This window comes from Halyomorpha halys, unplaced genomic scaffold (genome assembly GCF_000696795.3).
Source record: "Halyomorpha halys isolate HHAL.00 unplaced genomic scaffold, Hhal_1.1 Scaffold176.1, whole genome shotgun sequence".
NCBI classification, from domain to species: Eukaryota; Metazoa; Arthropoda; class Insecta; order Hemiptera; family Pentatomidae; genus Halyomorpha; species Halyomorpha halys.
Window position 1 is genome coordinate 973390 of NW_027106234.1, and position 17297 is coordinate 990686.

General features: G+C 30.1%; 1 protein-coding gene across 1 annotated transcript in view; it reads left to right on the forward strand.

Annotated features, from left to right (window-relative positions):
• LOC106679082 (semaphorin-1A) overlaps nt 1-17297 on the forward strand; it is a gene marked incomplete in the record, with an annotated part of 426223 nt that overhangs the window by 394387 nt on the left and 14539 nt on the right. Inside the window, 6 exon segments of the mRNA XM_067044604.1 lie at nt 14185-14303; nt 14721-14817; nt 14936-14987; nt 15073-15135; nt 15373-15480; nt 16446-16536. Of these exon segments, the coding sequence (XP_066900705.1) occupies nt 14213-14303; nt 14721-14817; nt 14936-14987; nt 15073-15135; nt 15373-15480; nt 16446-16536 (502 nt within the window).

The window sequence follows — 17297 nt, forward strand, 5'->3', positions numbered from 1 at the left end:
CTGAAACTCAGGTCGAAACGTCGGCATAAAATAAATAAATATGGTTTTGTTTATTTATGTTGTTCTTTGCTGACCGCACCCCCCGACAAACTTCTTCAAGCATTAATCTACGGTCAACTATCTACACCTCAATAATGTTTTAAATATTTTAATTAAGACTTTAATAGATAATTAACATTTTTATGTATGGAAAAGATGCATGTATGATATTATACATGTTAAGATGTATTTGAAGTATGGGACAGCTATGGAAAAGAGAATCGAAGTGCATATGGCAAATAGAACATCAGTATTGATCAGTAGCATTGTATAATTAATTCATCATGTTTATGAGAAAGAATTGTTTTCCGAGGCCGTATTACAACACCATCCTTTGAAACCTTTTTATTCAAGTCACACGTAAAAATTTCCTGTTGTTTCAAAATCTTCGTTACGAGTTACCTTTATTAGCTATTTTTGTATTTTTTGCGAATTTATTATTAAAGTCGATTTTGTTATTTGTTTCTACACTAGGTCTTTGCTGGAAATTCATATACGCATCTATTTACAATCACTTGAATATACCTATCCTCAAATAATTATTCATCATCTATGGTTCCCTAAAATTTATGCTTATCTTCTTCCTTCAACATTCCAATTAAAAATTCTTATCAGCTGTACATTTCATGAGATTTTTTTCTCATACAGAGTTTGTGGAATTCTTTTATCGTATCTCTTCAACACAGATGCCGGATGTAGATTGGCTTGGAACCGAATAACATATATTTTTTATTTGTTTTTAATTAATTAATTGTTTAATTTACGATTAACATTAACACGGCCAAGGTTTTCTCTCTTCTTTCTGTTCCTCTCTCTCTCTCTCTATATATAAATATATATAAAGTATATAAAAAATGTTTATACTTAAATTTAATCTACCTCTTGCCCTACAGTATCCCTTAATAATACCCCACTTATTCCTGTCGAACAGATCCGTTACTTAGGACTAAATCTCGACAAACGACTGACATGGAATCCTCATACAAGACTAAAACGACAAGAAACTGTTCTTCGATTCCGACTGTTACAATATTTACTAGACAAACGGTCTAAATTCCCAATCCATTACAAAAGACTGATCTACATGACTATTATAAGGCCTATCTGGACATACGGAGCTGAGTTTTGGGGCTCCACTAAACCATCAAATTCCTCCCGAATCAAATCGTTACAGTCCAAAATCCTTTGTAAAATCCTTAATGCTCCTTACTTTGTCACAAATAAAGTCATCCATCAGGACCTCAATGTTCCATATGTTGCCGATTTGGCCAGAACCAGATACCATTCCTTCCATGATAAACTTCTCAACCACCTAAATCCACTTGTTTCTAACCTGGCTTCTCCTTCATTACCTAATAATCCTCCTAGGCGTCTGAAAAGAAGATGGCCTCGAGATCTTCTCCTCTAGAAATGTTATTGGAGTTCTATCAGTGGTTAGATTCTCCACATGTTTGTATCATGTCGCTGTGTCACCTACAGCAAATTTACTTGTTGTATATATGTGTATACAGTTGTATATAACAATAAATAAATTATTAAAAAAAAAAATTTAATCTTATATCTAAAGATTTTTTTTAATTATATTAATAAATTTAAGTAAGTTTAAGTCATATCAAACAATTTATTTAATTCTATAATTTTCATTTCCTCGATTACAAAAAAAAAATTGATATTATTACGCTTTAAGGATAAAAAGTAAACAATTTATTTTATTGTATTAAGAGGCATCTTTTCAAGTTACACGCTAAAATCATTCATGTCTGATATAGGGACACCTGGCAACTTTAATCCATGCAGACAACGTGGGAGTTGTAATCCTAAAAATATTGCACACATCTGGCACGGCTTTTCAATGAGTCTAGTCTCTTAATATATTCATCTCTTGAGTTTGTTCCGAAAATGTAATAGCTCTCATGATTGTTAAATCGAATATTTAAAAATCATCACAAACAGTAATCAAAAGCCGTATATAAACTAAATTATTTCAAGGTAAAGGTAAGACCTTTCTTAGCTCTTAACATCTTTATTATAATGGAACGTATCGAGCTTACAAGTTCGCCTTTAACCTACTATAACAGAAAATTCACATTTAACATTTACATACTATGTTAACATATAAATTATCTTTAAACAACAATATAAATATAGAAACAGCACAATTTAATTCCATGCTACTATGAAAGTGTACAATTTTTAGTTTTAACAAATCTATAAATTGTAAAGAATTCAAGATAGTCAAGATTTTTTTTTTTTTAAGACAAAGAATTAAATATTTAATGATATACCTTATTTTAAATTAAATTCGTTCTATGATACCCATTCAATATATTTTTTACTTTCACTTACCTAAATATGGAACATATAGTAAGAGAAAATTTGCATAAGCTGAGGTAGTGCGTAGTAGTAAGCGACTACCTCGTGACTGCAGCGTTGTCGGTTCAAATCGGGCCTGTGGGGTCGACTTTTATTTTTGTAACGGTCCCACGAAATAAAAACTTGACCTCCCACCACGGGTAGAATAAGTTGGTTACCTCAATACAATCCTCTTTCCCCCCCCCCTCCCGTATGTCAAAAAAATACCAGAAAAGGGGTCAAAAAACAAAATAAAATGGGTACTGTGGTGATAGTGTAAGTAGTTTTCTTTATACGTACCGTAGTTCAAATTGGTATCATGTTAATATTTTTTTTCTAGGTTGGTAAATGAATAGTTTATGTTCTTTAAAACCTTTTAAATATTGAAATTCATTCATTCTTAATATTTACAAATTACTCAATTGAATTATTTTTATCACATCATTATCAACAATTTACATTATTTCGAAGGTTATTAAATCTACGTAGTTACCCCCTTTTATTTCTCTCTCTTAAGACAACATATTTTACCTATCTATTTGCATTTATTTTAAATTTATACATATATACATTAACTTGCTTAAAAATATCAATCGATATTTTTAGTTTAATTTATGGCAATTTCCATATTAAAAAAATTTGAATATTGAAAACAAAATTAAAAAAATATATATCTACAAGGAAAGCAAGTGAAGGGAAAAACCAAAATAAAGTTGTTCTAATTACGTTACAAATTTGATTTAATTTTTCTATTTTAGTAATAAGTGATTTATGAAATTGTTAATGATTAGTTTGATAAATTTCAATCATTATCAATTCATACTGGAAGATTATTGATTGACCGTGTGTGAAGATGAAAGGAATATGGTCCGGGTGCGGTCAAGAAAAACTCAAATAGTAGAAATATACTAATTTAATGAGCCAACGTTTCGCCCCACGTTGCAGGGCTTCTTCAGGGCTATTTTGACGGCAGTCAAAACTAAAAAAGTTTAGTTTAGTTTAGTTTTGACTGCCGTCAAAATAGCCCTGAAGAAGCCCTGCAACGTGGGGCGAAACGTTGGCTCATTAAATTAGTATATTTCTACTATTTGAGTTTTTCTTGACCGCACCCGGACCATATTCCTTTCATTATCAATTCATTTTAGAATTTCTTCCTTATTTTTAAAATTTATTTTTATGTTGTACAATTTAATTTAATTTTTCTCTATTTCTTATTACTATTTTTTTCAATAATAAACGTTCATTTGGTAACAGGTATTTGGAAATTCATTTACTATTGGTTTCCGTTTTTTTTTTTTTATGTTTTTTTGCTTTGTTTTTTTATGTTAAAACGACTTGATTAATATTTTTCTCCTGTCAACAATAATAAATTTTTGTTGTTTTTTTCATATAAATATGGTTTATTTAACTAATAAATATTTAATTGTTGCTTTTAACTCTATTACAATACTAAGACTTGTAAATTTATATTTTCCCATTCTCCAGGTCAATGAAAACCCTCTCCCCTTTCTAAATTGACTTATTTTATCACATCATTATTTCGATATTATTTCGTTGGTTATTAAATTTATGAATTTACCCTTTTTACTCTTAAGTTAGCATATTTTACTTAACTAGTTGCATTTATTTTATATATATTCATTATCTTAATTGCTATTTTATTTACAATTATGTTTACAAGTTTGGCACATTTGTATGCATATACATATATTAATTAATTATAATTTTGTGTTTAATTGTGTCAATCGTTTTTCTTGAATATTTTAGTGTTATTTTTCTTGCAACCTGGTAATGTATTAATTACAAAAGCTTGATGTAGTAATGTGCCCTCCTTTATATTAAATCCTATATATTAAATAATTAATGTGAACTGACAGGTTTCGAATTTTTGTTCGTCCTTTTTTATAATCAACTGTATATTAGTCAAGTTGGTATGACCTTTCCTTATCCTGGTCTTCTTTTCTTTAGTTTCCTCTTGCACTACTTAACATTTTCGGTGCCTGCTAGATGCAAAAACTCACTAGTCCTTTGATCCGTCGTATTCTGCTCATGCTTCAATCTAAACATTCGACCCTTGAACAACGCGTGTTGTGATTTTTCGATGGTTTGAAATCGAAAAAACCGCATACTGACGCTAAGAAAGTCGTTTTAGTAAGAAAGTGTTAAGTAACTGTTCATGTGTTTATTCTCCTAAAATTGCATGAAATGCTACGGTAATGGAATGTTGGGCGACCACATAGGAGAGAAAACTTGCGGTTCCAGTGATCTCTTAGAGGTTGAAAAGTAATCATCCTTCATGGTAGGAAGGAATCTCTTCTAGAGAATATTACCGTTATAGTGTGACAGTGGTAGTACTTGACATTTGGTTCAGTTTGCAGCTGAGAGAATATCGCGGTTCGACTTCTAAATACTGTTCATAACGACAGTTTTATTTGATAAACACATGGTTTATGTCTTAGATTCTTCTAGAACATATCTTCTAAAATGTAATATTTAGGACTAGAAGATAAAATATATTATTTACTTGGGTATAGTGAAGACCATCCTCTGTGTTGTATTAGTCTTTATTAGGGATTGTACAGTTTAAAATACGTTTCGGGGCAACATAGCTCCATCTTCAGGTTTACAATTTACAAAACGTTTATCATTAACTAGTGTTTACAGTAATTATAACATTTCTAAAATTGTCTATTACCGTAGTCCTTATCAATATATTAAAAAAAAATTTTACAACATTCCTATCTTTACTTATTCCAATTTTCTGAATATCGGAATACCAATTTGTCTTATAAACTATTATTATTAAATTATTAACAAACTATTATTAGAAAAACTATTTTACGTTAGTAACCAACGTTTCACCCCACATTTTCCAGGTTTCAACCCTGATGAAGCATTGTGAAGTTTATACCTTTCTTGATCGACACCCGAACCTTCTCAATTACATACGGTCAACTAAAATAATCTTGTAATGGAATAAAACAAAGAGGGTTAAAAAAAAACACAAGAAAATTTCTCTTACTTTGCGACACTCGGCAGAAATATTTTGTGCAAACATTAAATGTGGATTTAGCATCCAAAACCAAAAAAAAAAAAAATAATACAGAACCACACAGAAGCGCATTATTTGAATTAAATTCAAGAGAGAGGCTTTTCTTTACTGTTTTGCTGTGGCATATCTTTGACTTATTTCACTGTGGCGCTAAGTACATTTCCACTAACTTTACAAACAATACAATTAAAGGTTCTCTCTTTTAAAAAAAATGCGACTAAAGAGATTTATATAAATCGGGATAGGAAGGGAGTGAGTGAGTGAGGATGGCCTTTGATGGGAAATGCCACCGAGTGATGACCGGTTTTTCTTACTTAACCTAGAATCACTCAGCTTGTATTTGCTTCTTTTTTTGTTTCAATCTCATCCGAAGCTTAACTTCGCCTAAAAACATATTAATTATTAGTTCAATCTGAGGGGCGATATCTGTAACAACTTATAAACGAAAATAAAATTTAGGAAAATAAGGATATCTCTCAAACAACGGGTTATTTCCGAGTTTCAAATGAATGAAATAGTTCTCAGGAATCGCTATACATTCATCTTGGTTATAATACGATATTAGCGTTCTTGGGAAACGTTTATTTCTGATAGATACGATAATTAATGATATTACATTGTTTTATTGCTGTTCCACGTGACTTGCAATTCTCATTGTCGTTGGTGTCCCGAATTAAAATTTTTACATTTAAATACTTAACTTTATTTTCTTACATCTCAAGTGAAAAGAAGGTATCCTATTCAGGTTTGACTTGCGAACTAATAAAAAAATATTTCAATTTAATTTTCATTAAAAAAACTGATCTACCTGACAATTAAGAGGCCTATCTGGACGTACGGAGTTGATCTTAGGAGCTCAACTAAACCTTCGAATTCCTTTCATATAGAATCCTCACAGTCCAAAATTCTCAATGCTCTTTACTTCGTCAAGCCCAAACCAGATATCAATCCATTATAAACTCCCTAACTATCAAAACCCTATAGTTTCTAACCTTGCTTCTTCTTGTATTCCTGACAATCCTCAGAGGCCCCTAAAAAGAAGATGGGCTCGAGACCTTCTAGTGTAGAACTATGCTTAGAGCGCTACCAATGGGTAGTTTCTCTACATTTCTGTATCACTCCATTTTGACCTTACATCAAATTTACTGTAATTGTAGTTGTAAATAGCAATAAATAAAATTTAAAAAAAAAAATTATTCTCTTTGAATACGATGTAGGATAGTTCAAAATAAGCCCCAAAGTGAAAAAAAACAAAAACAAAAACAGTGTAGTGTAGGAAGAAAACCTCTTACTAAAGCCAGAAAAACCATCGTAGCGCCTGTTTATGGCTTCATTGTCATGGGATACTGTTGGATTCGAAAATTGGGTGCTAAATTGAAAATTAAAATTTTATTATTAGATTTTAGGGTCAAAGTTTGTTTAATAATGGGTTTAGCTAAGTGGAACGTCCTTAGCTCAGTCTTTGCAACCTGGGAACTGCTGTGGTGCCGGTTCGAATCCGACCTAGAGTTTTATTTCTGTGGTTGTTCCACGCAATGAAAACTTGACCCCTCACCATAGCGTTAGAATAGGTTGATTACCTATAGATAACCCTCCCCCGCCCCCGATAAGTCAGAAATGACTTCCCAGAGGGTCATAAAAAAAGGTTTTACCTAAGTGCCAACATAACATTCAAAACTCATTTTATTTTTAGAGATGTGTTTTTTTATTGAAAATTAAAATCTGATGGTTGACCATTGTTGTGAATCACCTATAAATGTTTTGAGTTCATATCTTCTATCTATTTCAAAGAAACCACGTGCGTGCAGAATAGTACTCATCCAATTACTCAACCAATGGAATGAACATCTGTTATCCGGATCGCTTTTGACCATTCCAAGCCTCGTTCTTGACATTTTACTCCATGACACATCTCCGACCACTTACATTTGTTCTATATATTGCGTTGGAGTGCACCTCATTTGGCAGTAAATCTCTCAATTACTAAGGGGCCTTTACTCGTTTGATAACAATGGCTTATTAAAAATTTAATTGCGAAACAGCTTATGATTATGGTCTGCGTGGCATTTAAGGTATACATATCCTTCACTAGACCATTGGCTGAATGAGATGATCTCTTCACTCATCTTTATGACTGGATGCAGGTATTTCTTTAAGAAATGAAACACTTCATACATATAAACAATTGTTTTAAACTGCTAATACATCTCAACGGGGAAACGTTAAATAGTATTAACACACTCCAATGTATCAAGAAACAGGAAATGTTTACAACGAGCTTATGTGAAGAAAAGGTGACATAGGTATAAAGAAGTCCCCATTGTCGCCAGATCCAACTATGTTTTCTCTACGAAAAAGCAGCGGCCTCCGGAAGGAATGATATACCGGAACAAGGATGGAGTTGGACTGAGACTTTCAGGACGGGCACAGGTAATTGCAAGAACATTTGATTAATCCAGTATCGTTAACAAGATATGTTAGTACCATAGGGAACTATTGGAATCTTCGATTATTGTTTTGGATAATGTGCTTAAAAAATTGGAAGGTTTTTATAAAAAAAAAAAAAAAAATTCGATTACAGAAAAAATAAAACTTACATAATGATCAAAATATATACTCACTTAAATGAGGACGGTTAAGACCTAACTGATACTAAAAGCAAATGAATTTTACATTGATATAGCAATCAATTAATCAAAATTTTTATAGAAGTTTTTTAGAAAATAAAAAAAAATGTGTACAATCTCATAAAGGGGAACCTACGGTCGATTTATTTTATTGAAAAAGTTGTAATTTCAGTTTTGTACAAATTTTCTTTGTTGTGCTTGTCCATTCATTTTGCGAGACTTGCCTATTTGGATAATGTGTTTAAAAACTTGGAAGGTTTATAAAAAAAAAAATCGATTACAGAAAAAACAAAACTAGCATAACAATCGAAATATATATTCACTTAAAAAAAAATAATGGGGGGGCTTGGCTATTCACAGACTTGGCTATTTGGAATCAAAACGTGTATTTTCAGAAACTAAAGTTTGCACGACCGTAATACTTTCCCGTAAAGTACAAGAGCCCAGCATAAAACAAATTCAGTCTTATCACCCCAATTTTTTATTGGTTTAATGAAAACTATATATAATTACTAGTTAAATTAACGAATCTGCCAGGTATAGTTTGAGGGATTAATAAAAAATTGCAGCTGTCTCAAAACGTTAAAAATATTAATTTTTCTTTCGGAGCTCTATATCTTTAAAACTATCAGCCACACTAGAAAACGTAATAGAACATAATTGAAGCTGGAGTACATTTACTAAAATATGAGCCCTAATAGAGCTACTTACGTTTAATAGTTCTTGAGTTGTTTAAAAAGTGACATTTCATAATATACGAAAAATCAATAGTTTTAAAATTAATTTTGGGAAAAGTATATCTCATGAATTATTAGACGTACAAATGTCTATTGGTGCTCATATTAAAGATAGTTTAATGTACTATAAAATAGTTTATGAAGTTTATCTTCGTAGGTGTTTTAATTTTCATGATATTTGCAAGAAAAAAAATACCCAAAAAGTTAATTTCTATTTGTTCGGACTTTTTTTTTTATTTATGAAAAAATATATCTGAGGAACTATTAGACGTACAGATGTCTGCCACCACTCAAATTTGAGCTAGTTGAATGTACTATAAAGTAGTTTATAACGTTTATCCTCGTAGTAGTAGTAGTTGTCATGATACTTAACAAAATAAATTCATTTTTTTTTTTCATTGAAGTAATCAAAAATTGAAATGAAATGACTTTTTTCTCCTCTTGGGCTCTTTTACTATTACTATATATTCCATACATAGGCAAATAAAAGTGAGAAGATATATTTTCTCTTCAGTAAAAAAATAAATCAAAACTTTTCTTGATTTATAACAAAAGATATAAACATAAGCTCTGTTTAAGAGATATCTAAACAATCAATCTTAAATTACCCATTGGAGAATGAACATCGCAAGGTCTCTTATTGAAACGAGGAACTGCGCAAAACGTTCTTTGAACACGTGCAGGTCTCACTTCAAGTGCAATATGACATCGTGCCCTCTGAGAAGTATTGGCGTTTTATAGCTAATCATACTTTGAAGAGATGGCTGAGATTCACAATGATTATTTATTTTTTAATTAATTAATTAAACATTCATAAGCATTACGATTGCTCTTTAATGTACTATGCAGCGATAATTCGCAATTCGAGTAACAATATTTCAATAGTTATTTATTGAATTGTAAGTTAATTTTAGAGGAATTCAAATTGATAGCTATAAGCCTCACTCTTTACTAAATTATCCCCACGTTTCGCTAATTTTAGGAATATATCCAACCATCTTCGAAAGGCTAAATTTTTAATGTAATGAGGAATGGAGAACATTCATAAAAGAACATGAGTTTTTGTCTACTTATCTTTCACAATTGGAAAATAGAATAATAGATACCACTCTTGCACCTTTCCTATTAGCAGTGTGTATTGTTTTTTTTCTTCATCAAGATTTTTTTATCCCGTACAAATCACCTTCCTTACGAAGAACATCTCTTTGCGGAAAGACGGCTCAAGATTGCCGAGAATCCAAGGTTGTTGGCAACAACATTAACTATGAGTAGTTGTCCTTCTACCTTGTGATGGGTTGCAATTAAGCCGTAAGAGCAATGGGATATTTTCTCCTTTCAGAATCATCAATTTAAAGGTGGAAAACTTGAGGAAATTTCTCAATTAATTTTCGTTTTTCATTTCGTTGTCATTCGTCTGAATGAAATTTCGTTTTGAATATGGGAGTAACAATCAGCACCTTTATTGAATTCATGGCTTAAATTTAAACCTGAACCGGATTTAAGACGTTATAAATTTTTAAAAGGTATTTGTTATAAATTTTAAGTTCGATATGTAAAAGAAAATTCCATAAAATCCCGATTTGTTCCGGACGCATTATGCTTGCGGTATGGGATAGGAATGTTAGATAAATATCGATATTATAAAAAAGAATAAGTTCGATATTGTTAGTCTAATTTATGACAATTTCCATATAAAAAGTTGAACATCGAAACCTATATTTTTTTCAAAAAAATAAAAATCTCAACAAGATAACCAGATTTATTGACAAAACAAAGAACATGGCTACTTGCTTTATACTTGTTTGAATTATTGATGTCTCAAATTATCGAACTTGATAGCGTGGATGTTTTGAAACAAGCCAAGCTCAAGAACCTGAAAATGATTGTACCAAATTTGTTTTGTCCGTCCACCTGTGCTGAAATAAAAATATTTTGATCTAAAGACTTAACTAATTCATAAGTTGTATTACTTAAATTAAACAGTGATAATACAAAAATGTTTAGAACAATTTCAGCTTAAAATTTTGAAAAAAAAAAAATGGCAAGTCCGTCTGTTTCTGAATATGTAGCGTATTTTTGAGCGAACAGATTTCCAATTTACTTGTCTCACGTTATTCAAACCCGCGAGTTCCCACTCGTAGGTAGCCCACCTGAAACATATGTTCATCGGCCTAGCTATGAGGTCTCAGCAGGTTCAATTCAGGGTTCACATAAGTTTACGGATAGCTGAATCTTAACTGTAAAACTGAGGTGGACCAATTTAATTACTTATTACTAAACTATTACCTAAAGATAGTCGTTGTAAAGTATGTAGTCTATAGTATATAGCTTAGCCAATTGTGTGTGTTGAATCGAGTTTCTTGATAACATTATATTGTTTATACTAATGAGTATAATTTCGCTAATACTTCGAATGAATTAAAGAGAAGAATGAAATATATCTAATGCGAGAGTTCTCGCAGGAGTAAACTAGACTTAATTATTTTGAAATTTGTATCTAGTTTACTGTCAGAATTATCTAACTTAGGGTTTTAGTTTAGTTGTAGCTTTCTGTTCGATAAAAAACGAAGCTTTTTTTTTTTTAAAGCAAAATTTAAATCACGAAATATCTATTTCCTCCTTTTTTGTAGGTAATTGGGCCATTGTTTATATTAATTTTTTTTGTGCTTTTACGGTCTACTTTAAATATTGTTAAATAATTACAGGACATACACAATGTTGTTTTTAATTAATCAACTGAGCCCTTTGATAGAGAGGATGAGATTGGTGACGAAGTAAAGACGCTACGGGTCAGTGCTCTCTTGACTCTTACGCAAGGAGGGCAAACCCCCTCCACCTGCTCAACCATCTTTCCCCTCCTCCTCTACTTACTACAATCAATTTGTTTGGGCATAATGAACCCTTTCGTCAAATCATTTTAAAACTTTTGAGCGTTCAAAAGAAAACTAGCGTTTTTGTTGCAAAAATGCATATCATTTCTTCGATCATTTTATCTCAATTAGAAAATGCATCCATGCCTAAAATGTTTCCATTGCCCACAGACTTAATCGCATTGATAAAACATCTCATATCGGCAGTACCTTCTTTACACTGAGCCCCACCGAGCCCTGATGCCCATAGGGCGCCAATTCCTGTTATCGATAAATTAAAACTAATAAAAAATGAAATGAGAAGTACGATAATGTCAAGAAAGATTGATCACCTTATCAGTGATGTTCATGGCTATTGATGTGCTTAAAAAAATCGACTTTTAAAAAAGTAATTCATGATCTTACCGATAAAAAATTATTTTTCATAATTGTGAATTGGAAGATTATTAGTTGACTGTATGTAATAAATATAGAAAGATATCCAGTCACAAAAAGGTTCGAAATGGCAGAAAAAATATTTATTAATGACCATACTAACGTTTCGCTCACACCAACGCAAAGTTAGGTGAAATAGCGTTTGTCTGCTGTTTTGTATAATTTTTGACCGCCACTCGGACTTTATTTCTACAATTAGTCTCTTGTAATTTTTTTTTTTTCCAAATTAGTCACCTTTCAAATACTAAATAAACAATTATTTTACCTATGATGTTGTTTAATTCTGTTGATAACCCCAATCTCCCCAAAGGTCCCCATCTCTAATCTGGAGGGCCCCCATATCCTAAAATGCCCAGGGTCCCCACTAGGTTAAAATTGGGCCTACACATGGGTATTACAATTTAAGTTTTAAGTAGCTAAGTTACCATTTGATATTTTCAAGGAAATGTATTTTTGATCTAATTGTGGAATGCAAATTTGTATTAGTTCCTCTATTACTACCTACAACAGAGGCGGATTAACAACTTAGCAAAAGTTCCAAAAGCTACTGGCTCCGTGTTAAAGGAGAGAATGTTTTACTTGTAAAATTTTGTTACAGCTTCTGCTACTGTTAACAGATATTTTTTTCTTTAAGGGAGTGTTTTCCTAAAAATATTCCAAAAAAACAAGATTTCTTCAAAATAATTTGACCTAAATTATTTTACATTTAAGTTATAATAAGTAGATTATATTAAACTATGCAATGTTAAATCAAGTTGTAGTTTTTCTGCAAAATGTTCTCTTTTTATTATATTTTGTAATTAATTATAATTGAGGGTCTTTAGTTATCACTAACTATAGCGGATAACATTCTTTTATGACAGAAAAGATTTTTTTTAAATATTAAATGTAATTTGCTTGAAGAAGTTGATTTATCTAGTATTATTAACATTCCTAATTTGCTCAAATTAAGTCAAGAAAAGTTTGTTTATTATATTTTTATCCTGAAAAAGCCAGGACTCACTGGTAACATTTGCTGAAGGCACTTAATTATTCCACCGCTACTAAACAACCTACTTAACAATGAAAATCTGATGCCTGCATCACACAAATTTTACTTAATGCCTTGAGATGAAAACATTTCAAAACAGCCATTTCTTTATTATCCAGAATGACAATTCTCTTACTATGTGTTTCATATAAGTAAGTGAATGTAAGTTCTTACTATTGTATTAACTACCATGGAAAAACAATAATTATCAATGAGAGATGTTTATTTTTAAAAAAATTAAAAGGTAATAAAAAGTTTTTTATCGAATGTTTTTTATTTTTATGTTGCTATGAAAATTCATATTATAAAGGTTTCATGGTGTGAAAAGTGATCATCAACTTATTTCCTGCTTAAAATACAAAAGATAACAATGTAATCGATGGAATGTGATCGAGAAAAAGGCTGCTTTGAACTATTTCCGATTTCCCAGTATGTTTAAGGAGTTTGGATGAAAACCATTTTCTCCTTTAATTAATCATCAAATTCTTCCATAGTGTATATTTAAATATTTTATGTTACCAGTAACAGTAAGAGATGATAGATTATGTCATACAAACAAAATTAAAGGTACTTTAGAGGAACCCTGTCATTCTATTTCAATTGAGATGATTCCTAGCTCAGGTTAAAGACCCCCTGATTGTACATTTATATACTGAGGTTAATCAAAATCATTTGATGCGTTTTTGAGAAAATTGAAAAAACGTTTATTCCAAAAAATTAGTTTTCCAAAAATGTTTAGGAAAAGGGTAAATCTCAGGGATACACCCCAGGCCTTTGGCAAGTTGGAAAAATTGTTAGAAAATTATTCTTCCTAATTTTCATCAGGAGTAATTTGTTTTTAATTATAGAATTTATTGACATACAATGAATGTTATATCATAAAATATTAAACCTTAAACATGAATCCATGGATTAGTCATTTGGTCTTCGTTTTTTTAAAATTTAATTGATTACAGTGATTGTTTGTATAATATAACATATAAGTATAATAAGAAGAGTATAGTAAAAATATTAACTTATCCTATTTGTATTACTTTTCCAGGTGTCATAAAATATAAAATATCAACACGATGTACCATCAAATATACTCAATAATTTTCTTCTTGAGCTGGGCAAATGCATGGATCCAGAATCCAGACCCAAGAATGCACACAACATATAGTAAGTTATCAAGTACATATATATATATATATGCACACAAGATATCGTAAGTTATCAAGTACATGTGTGTTTGTGCGTGTGACCATTATTTCACTTTTTAGCTATCAACATAGTAGCTAGCATAACCTCATCATAACATATTCTTACCTCTTATTAAGAGATTATGAGTTAAGTTTATCTTTTTTGTGTGATGTGACTGATTTTCAAACATTCAATTTAAATTCTAATTTGTATGAAAAATATTAAAATATAGAAAATAATTGATTTATTTATAGACTTATCAATTTAAAGTAGGAATTGAGATCACATGTATATTAATTTTTTTTTAATGTTATTATTATTAATAATTAATGTATATTTTACTTGAAAACAATTCTGTATCTGTATTAATTATTTTTTAAATGTATTTGTTTGTAGAAGAAGAACATGTGGAAAGATTTCTTGGAAATGATTCATTTGTTGATTACTTCAAGTTACTTTACAAGGATCAACATTCATTTCTAGTTGGATCTAGGTATGTCATACTTGTATTTATTTATTTTTAATGTTCTACTTTGTTATATCTAAATGTGAAAATTCATATTTACTAAAACTAATACTAAACTAAAACTAATTATTTTTTTCTGTTATAGGGATGTTGTATATAACATAAGCTTAAAGAATTTAGTTGAGAACAGAGCTCATGTAAGTACTTTTTACACAAATATATTAATTACAGTAAGAAAGAATCAAGTACAGATCAGAACTAATTTTTTTAATTATCTTTTAGAGAATCTATTGGCCTCCTTCTGGTGCTCATAAAGAGCTCTGTTATCTGAAAGGAAAATCAGAGGTATGAACATTTATAGAATTTAATCATGGAAATATTATCTGTTTATTTAGACCATAGACCATATATATGAAATAATTATTATTTTAAGATTAAATTTTTTGTATAGGTAATAAACATGGTTACCAACAGAAAATATTTTTACAATACTTATAGCATTTTTTAAAATTTAGTTTTCAAGTGAATATTTTTAGTATTAAACGACTAATTAATTTTCTATTCTACTGTTTTATTTTATAGGAAGATTGTCATAATTATATCAGAGTTGGAGCGAAAATTGATGAAGATCAAATATTTATATGTGGGACTAATTCTTATAAACCACTCTGCAGAACCTTTAAATATGGGGTATGTTTTATTATTTTAAATTGAAATTGAAATATTTCATTTATATTACATGTGTTTAGCAAATTTCTAGGGCAATATTTATCCATTTCCTATTCAAAAAATTTCTTAATAATCTAATATGTTTTTATATTGGATGAAGATAGTTGACCGTATGAAGTAGATAGGAGGAAGATAGTCCGGATGGCAGTCAATAAAGGTATCAAAATAGTAAAAAAAAACTATTTATTGCTAACCAACGTTTCGCCCCACTTTTCAGGGCTGATAAGAATGATGTTCTTATGATTGTGTTTCTTCATTCTTATCAGCCCTGATGAAGCCCTGCAAAGTGGGGATAATAGTTTTGTTTTACTATTTTGATACCTTTATTGACCCCCACCTAGACTATCTTCTTTTTTATGTTATTCTTTTAAAAACCGAAATCTGTAAAACTCAAAACTAAATTTGGCTTTGGCTTAGGCTTCTTACATATCCTAATAAATTCTTTTCATCTTCCACTGTTGACCATTTATCAGCTATGAAACTCCCTCTGTAAGTACGGATTCCTGTGTATCAGGAATCAGGAATATTCTATTTCATTAGTCTCTTCCTCTCAATTCGCACAGCAACCCATTACTGGGTTCGGACTTCTTTGAACAGCTTAAGTCAATTTTTCTTTAGTTAATTCTATAAATATTATTTGTTTTTTATATTTCTCTGGATTATTATTATTTTTTTTTTTTTCGTTATTGAACTTTATTATTTTGAATTCTTATAATTCATGCTTATAACATTGCTAATAGTTAAGGGTGTCCCTTGCACGAGACAATACCCTCCTTTATTTAAAAACTCTTTATAATAAAAACATTCATTCATCAAATAAATGTATCATATAACATTTTATTGAATAATATAAGCTTGTAATATGACTTCACTATTTTATATATTCCAATTACTAGTACTATATATTTATTTTTCCAACTTTTCAGGAGGATAAGGAATACAAAAATATTAAAGAAACCGAGGGCTTAGGATGGTGCCCATATGATCCTAATCATAATAGTACTGCTGTTTATACAGGTAAAAATATATATATGTTTTATGAAATTTATAAACATATTAACTAATAATAGTACTAATTACATCTATAAACCAAGTCTTTTTTTGAAAAACTGTAGATTTTTAAATAGCTTGTGATATCTTTACTGATCTCTATTGTGTACTGGAGTTGAATATTTATTCTTTGCTTAGTGTTCCAGATCATCGATTATGAGCTATGGCTGCTAACTCCACCGGGTTCATTTATTTTTTATTTTTATCCAGTCTCTTTTAGTTTAATCAAACCAGCAATTAAAATGTAGAACTGAATTGGTATTGAGGCAGTCTCCTGAGTATGTACTCACAAAAAGTTTTTTAAATATGCCAAAGGGTCCAATGAATCTACTTGTTTGTCTCATTTCCTTACCAATAACATTATCAGTATTATTTCTGCCAACTACTCCCTTATCTAATATTTCTGGAACTAACTTGATACTGGATATTGTCAGACCCCAATAATCGATAATCACTCAAGAAATTATTAATGTTAAAATACAAAAGTCTCATCAAATAAGGAAAGATATAGCATACACTTCATTTATTAAATTTTGAAATATTTAACATAATTTTATGTTATTTTTAAATTTAAAATAGAACCATTTTTTAACTAGACTTTACATTAAAACAGATAAATTACTTAAATTAATCTCAGATTTGGATAAACTGTTTTTTATTAAAACTCAACTGTATCCTTTAGCACTACTTTTTCTTTCTACATCGACCCATAACTTTTTCAATATATA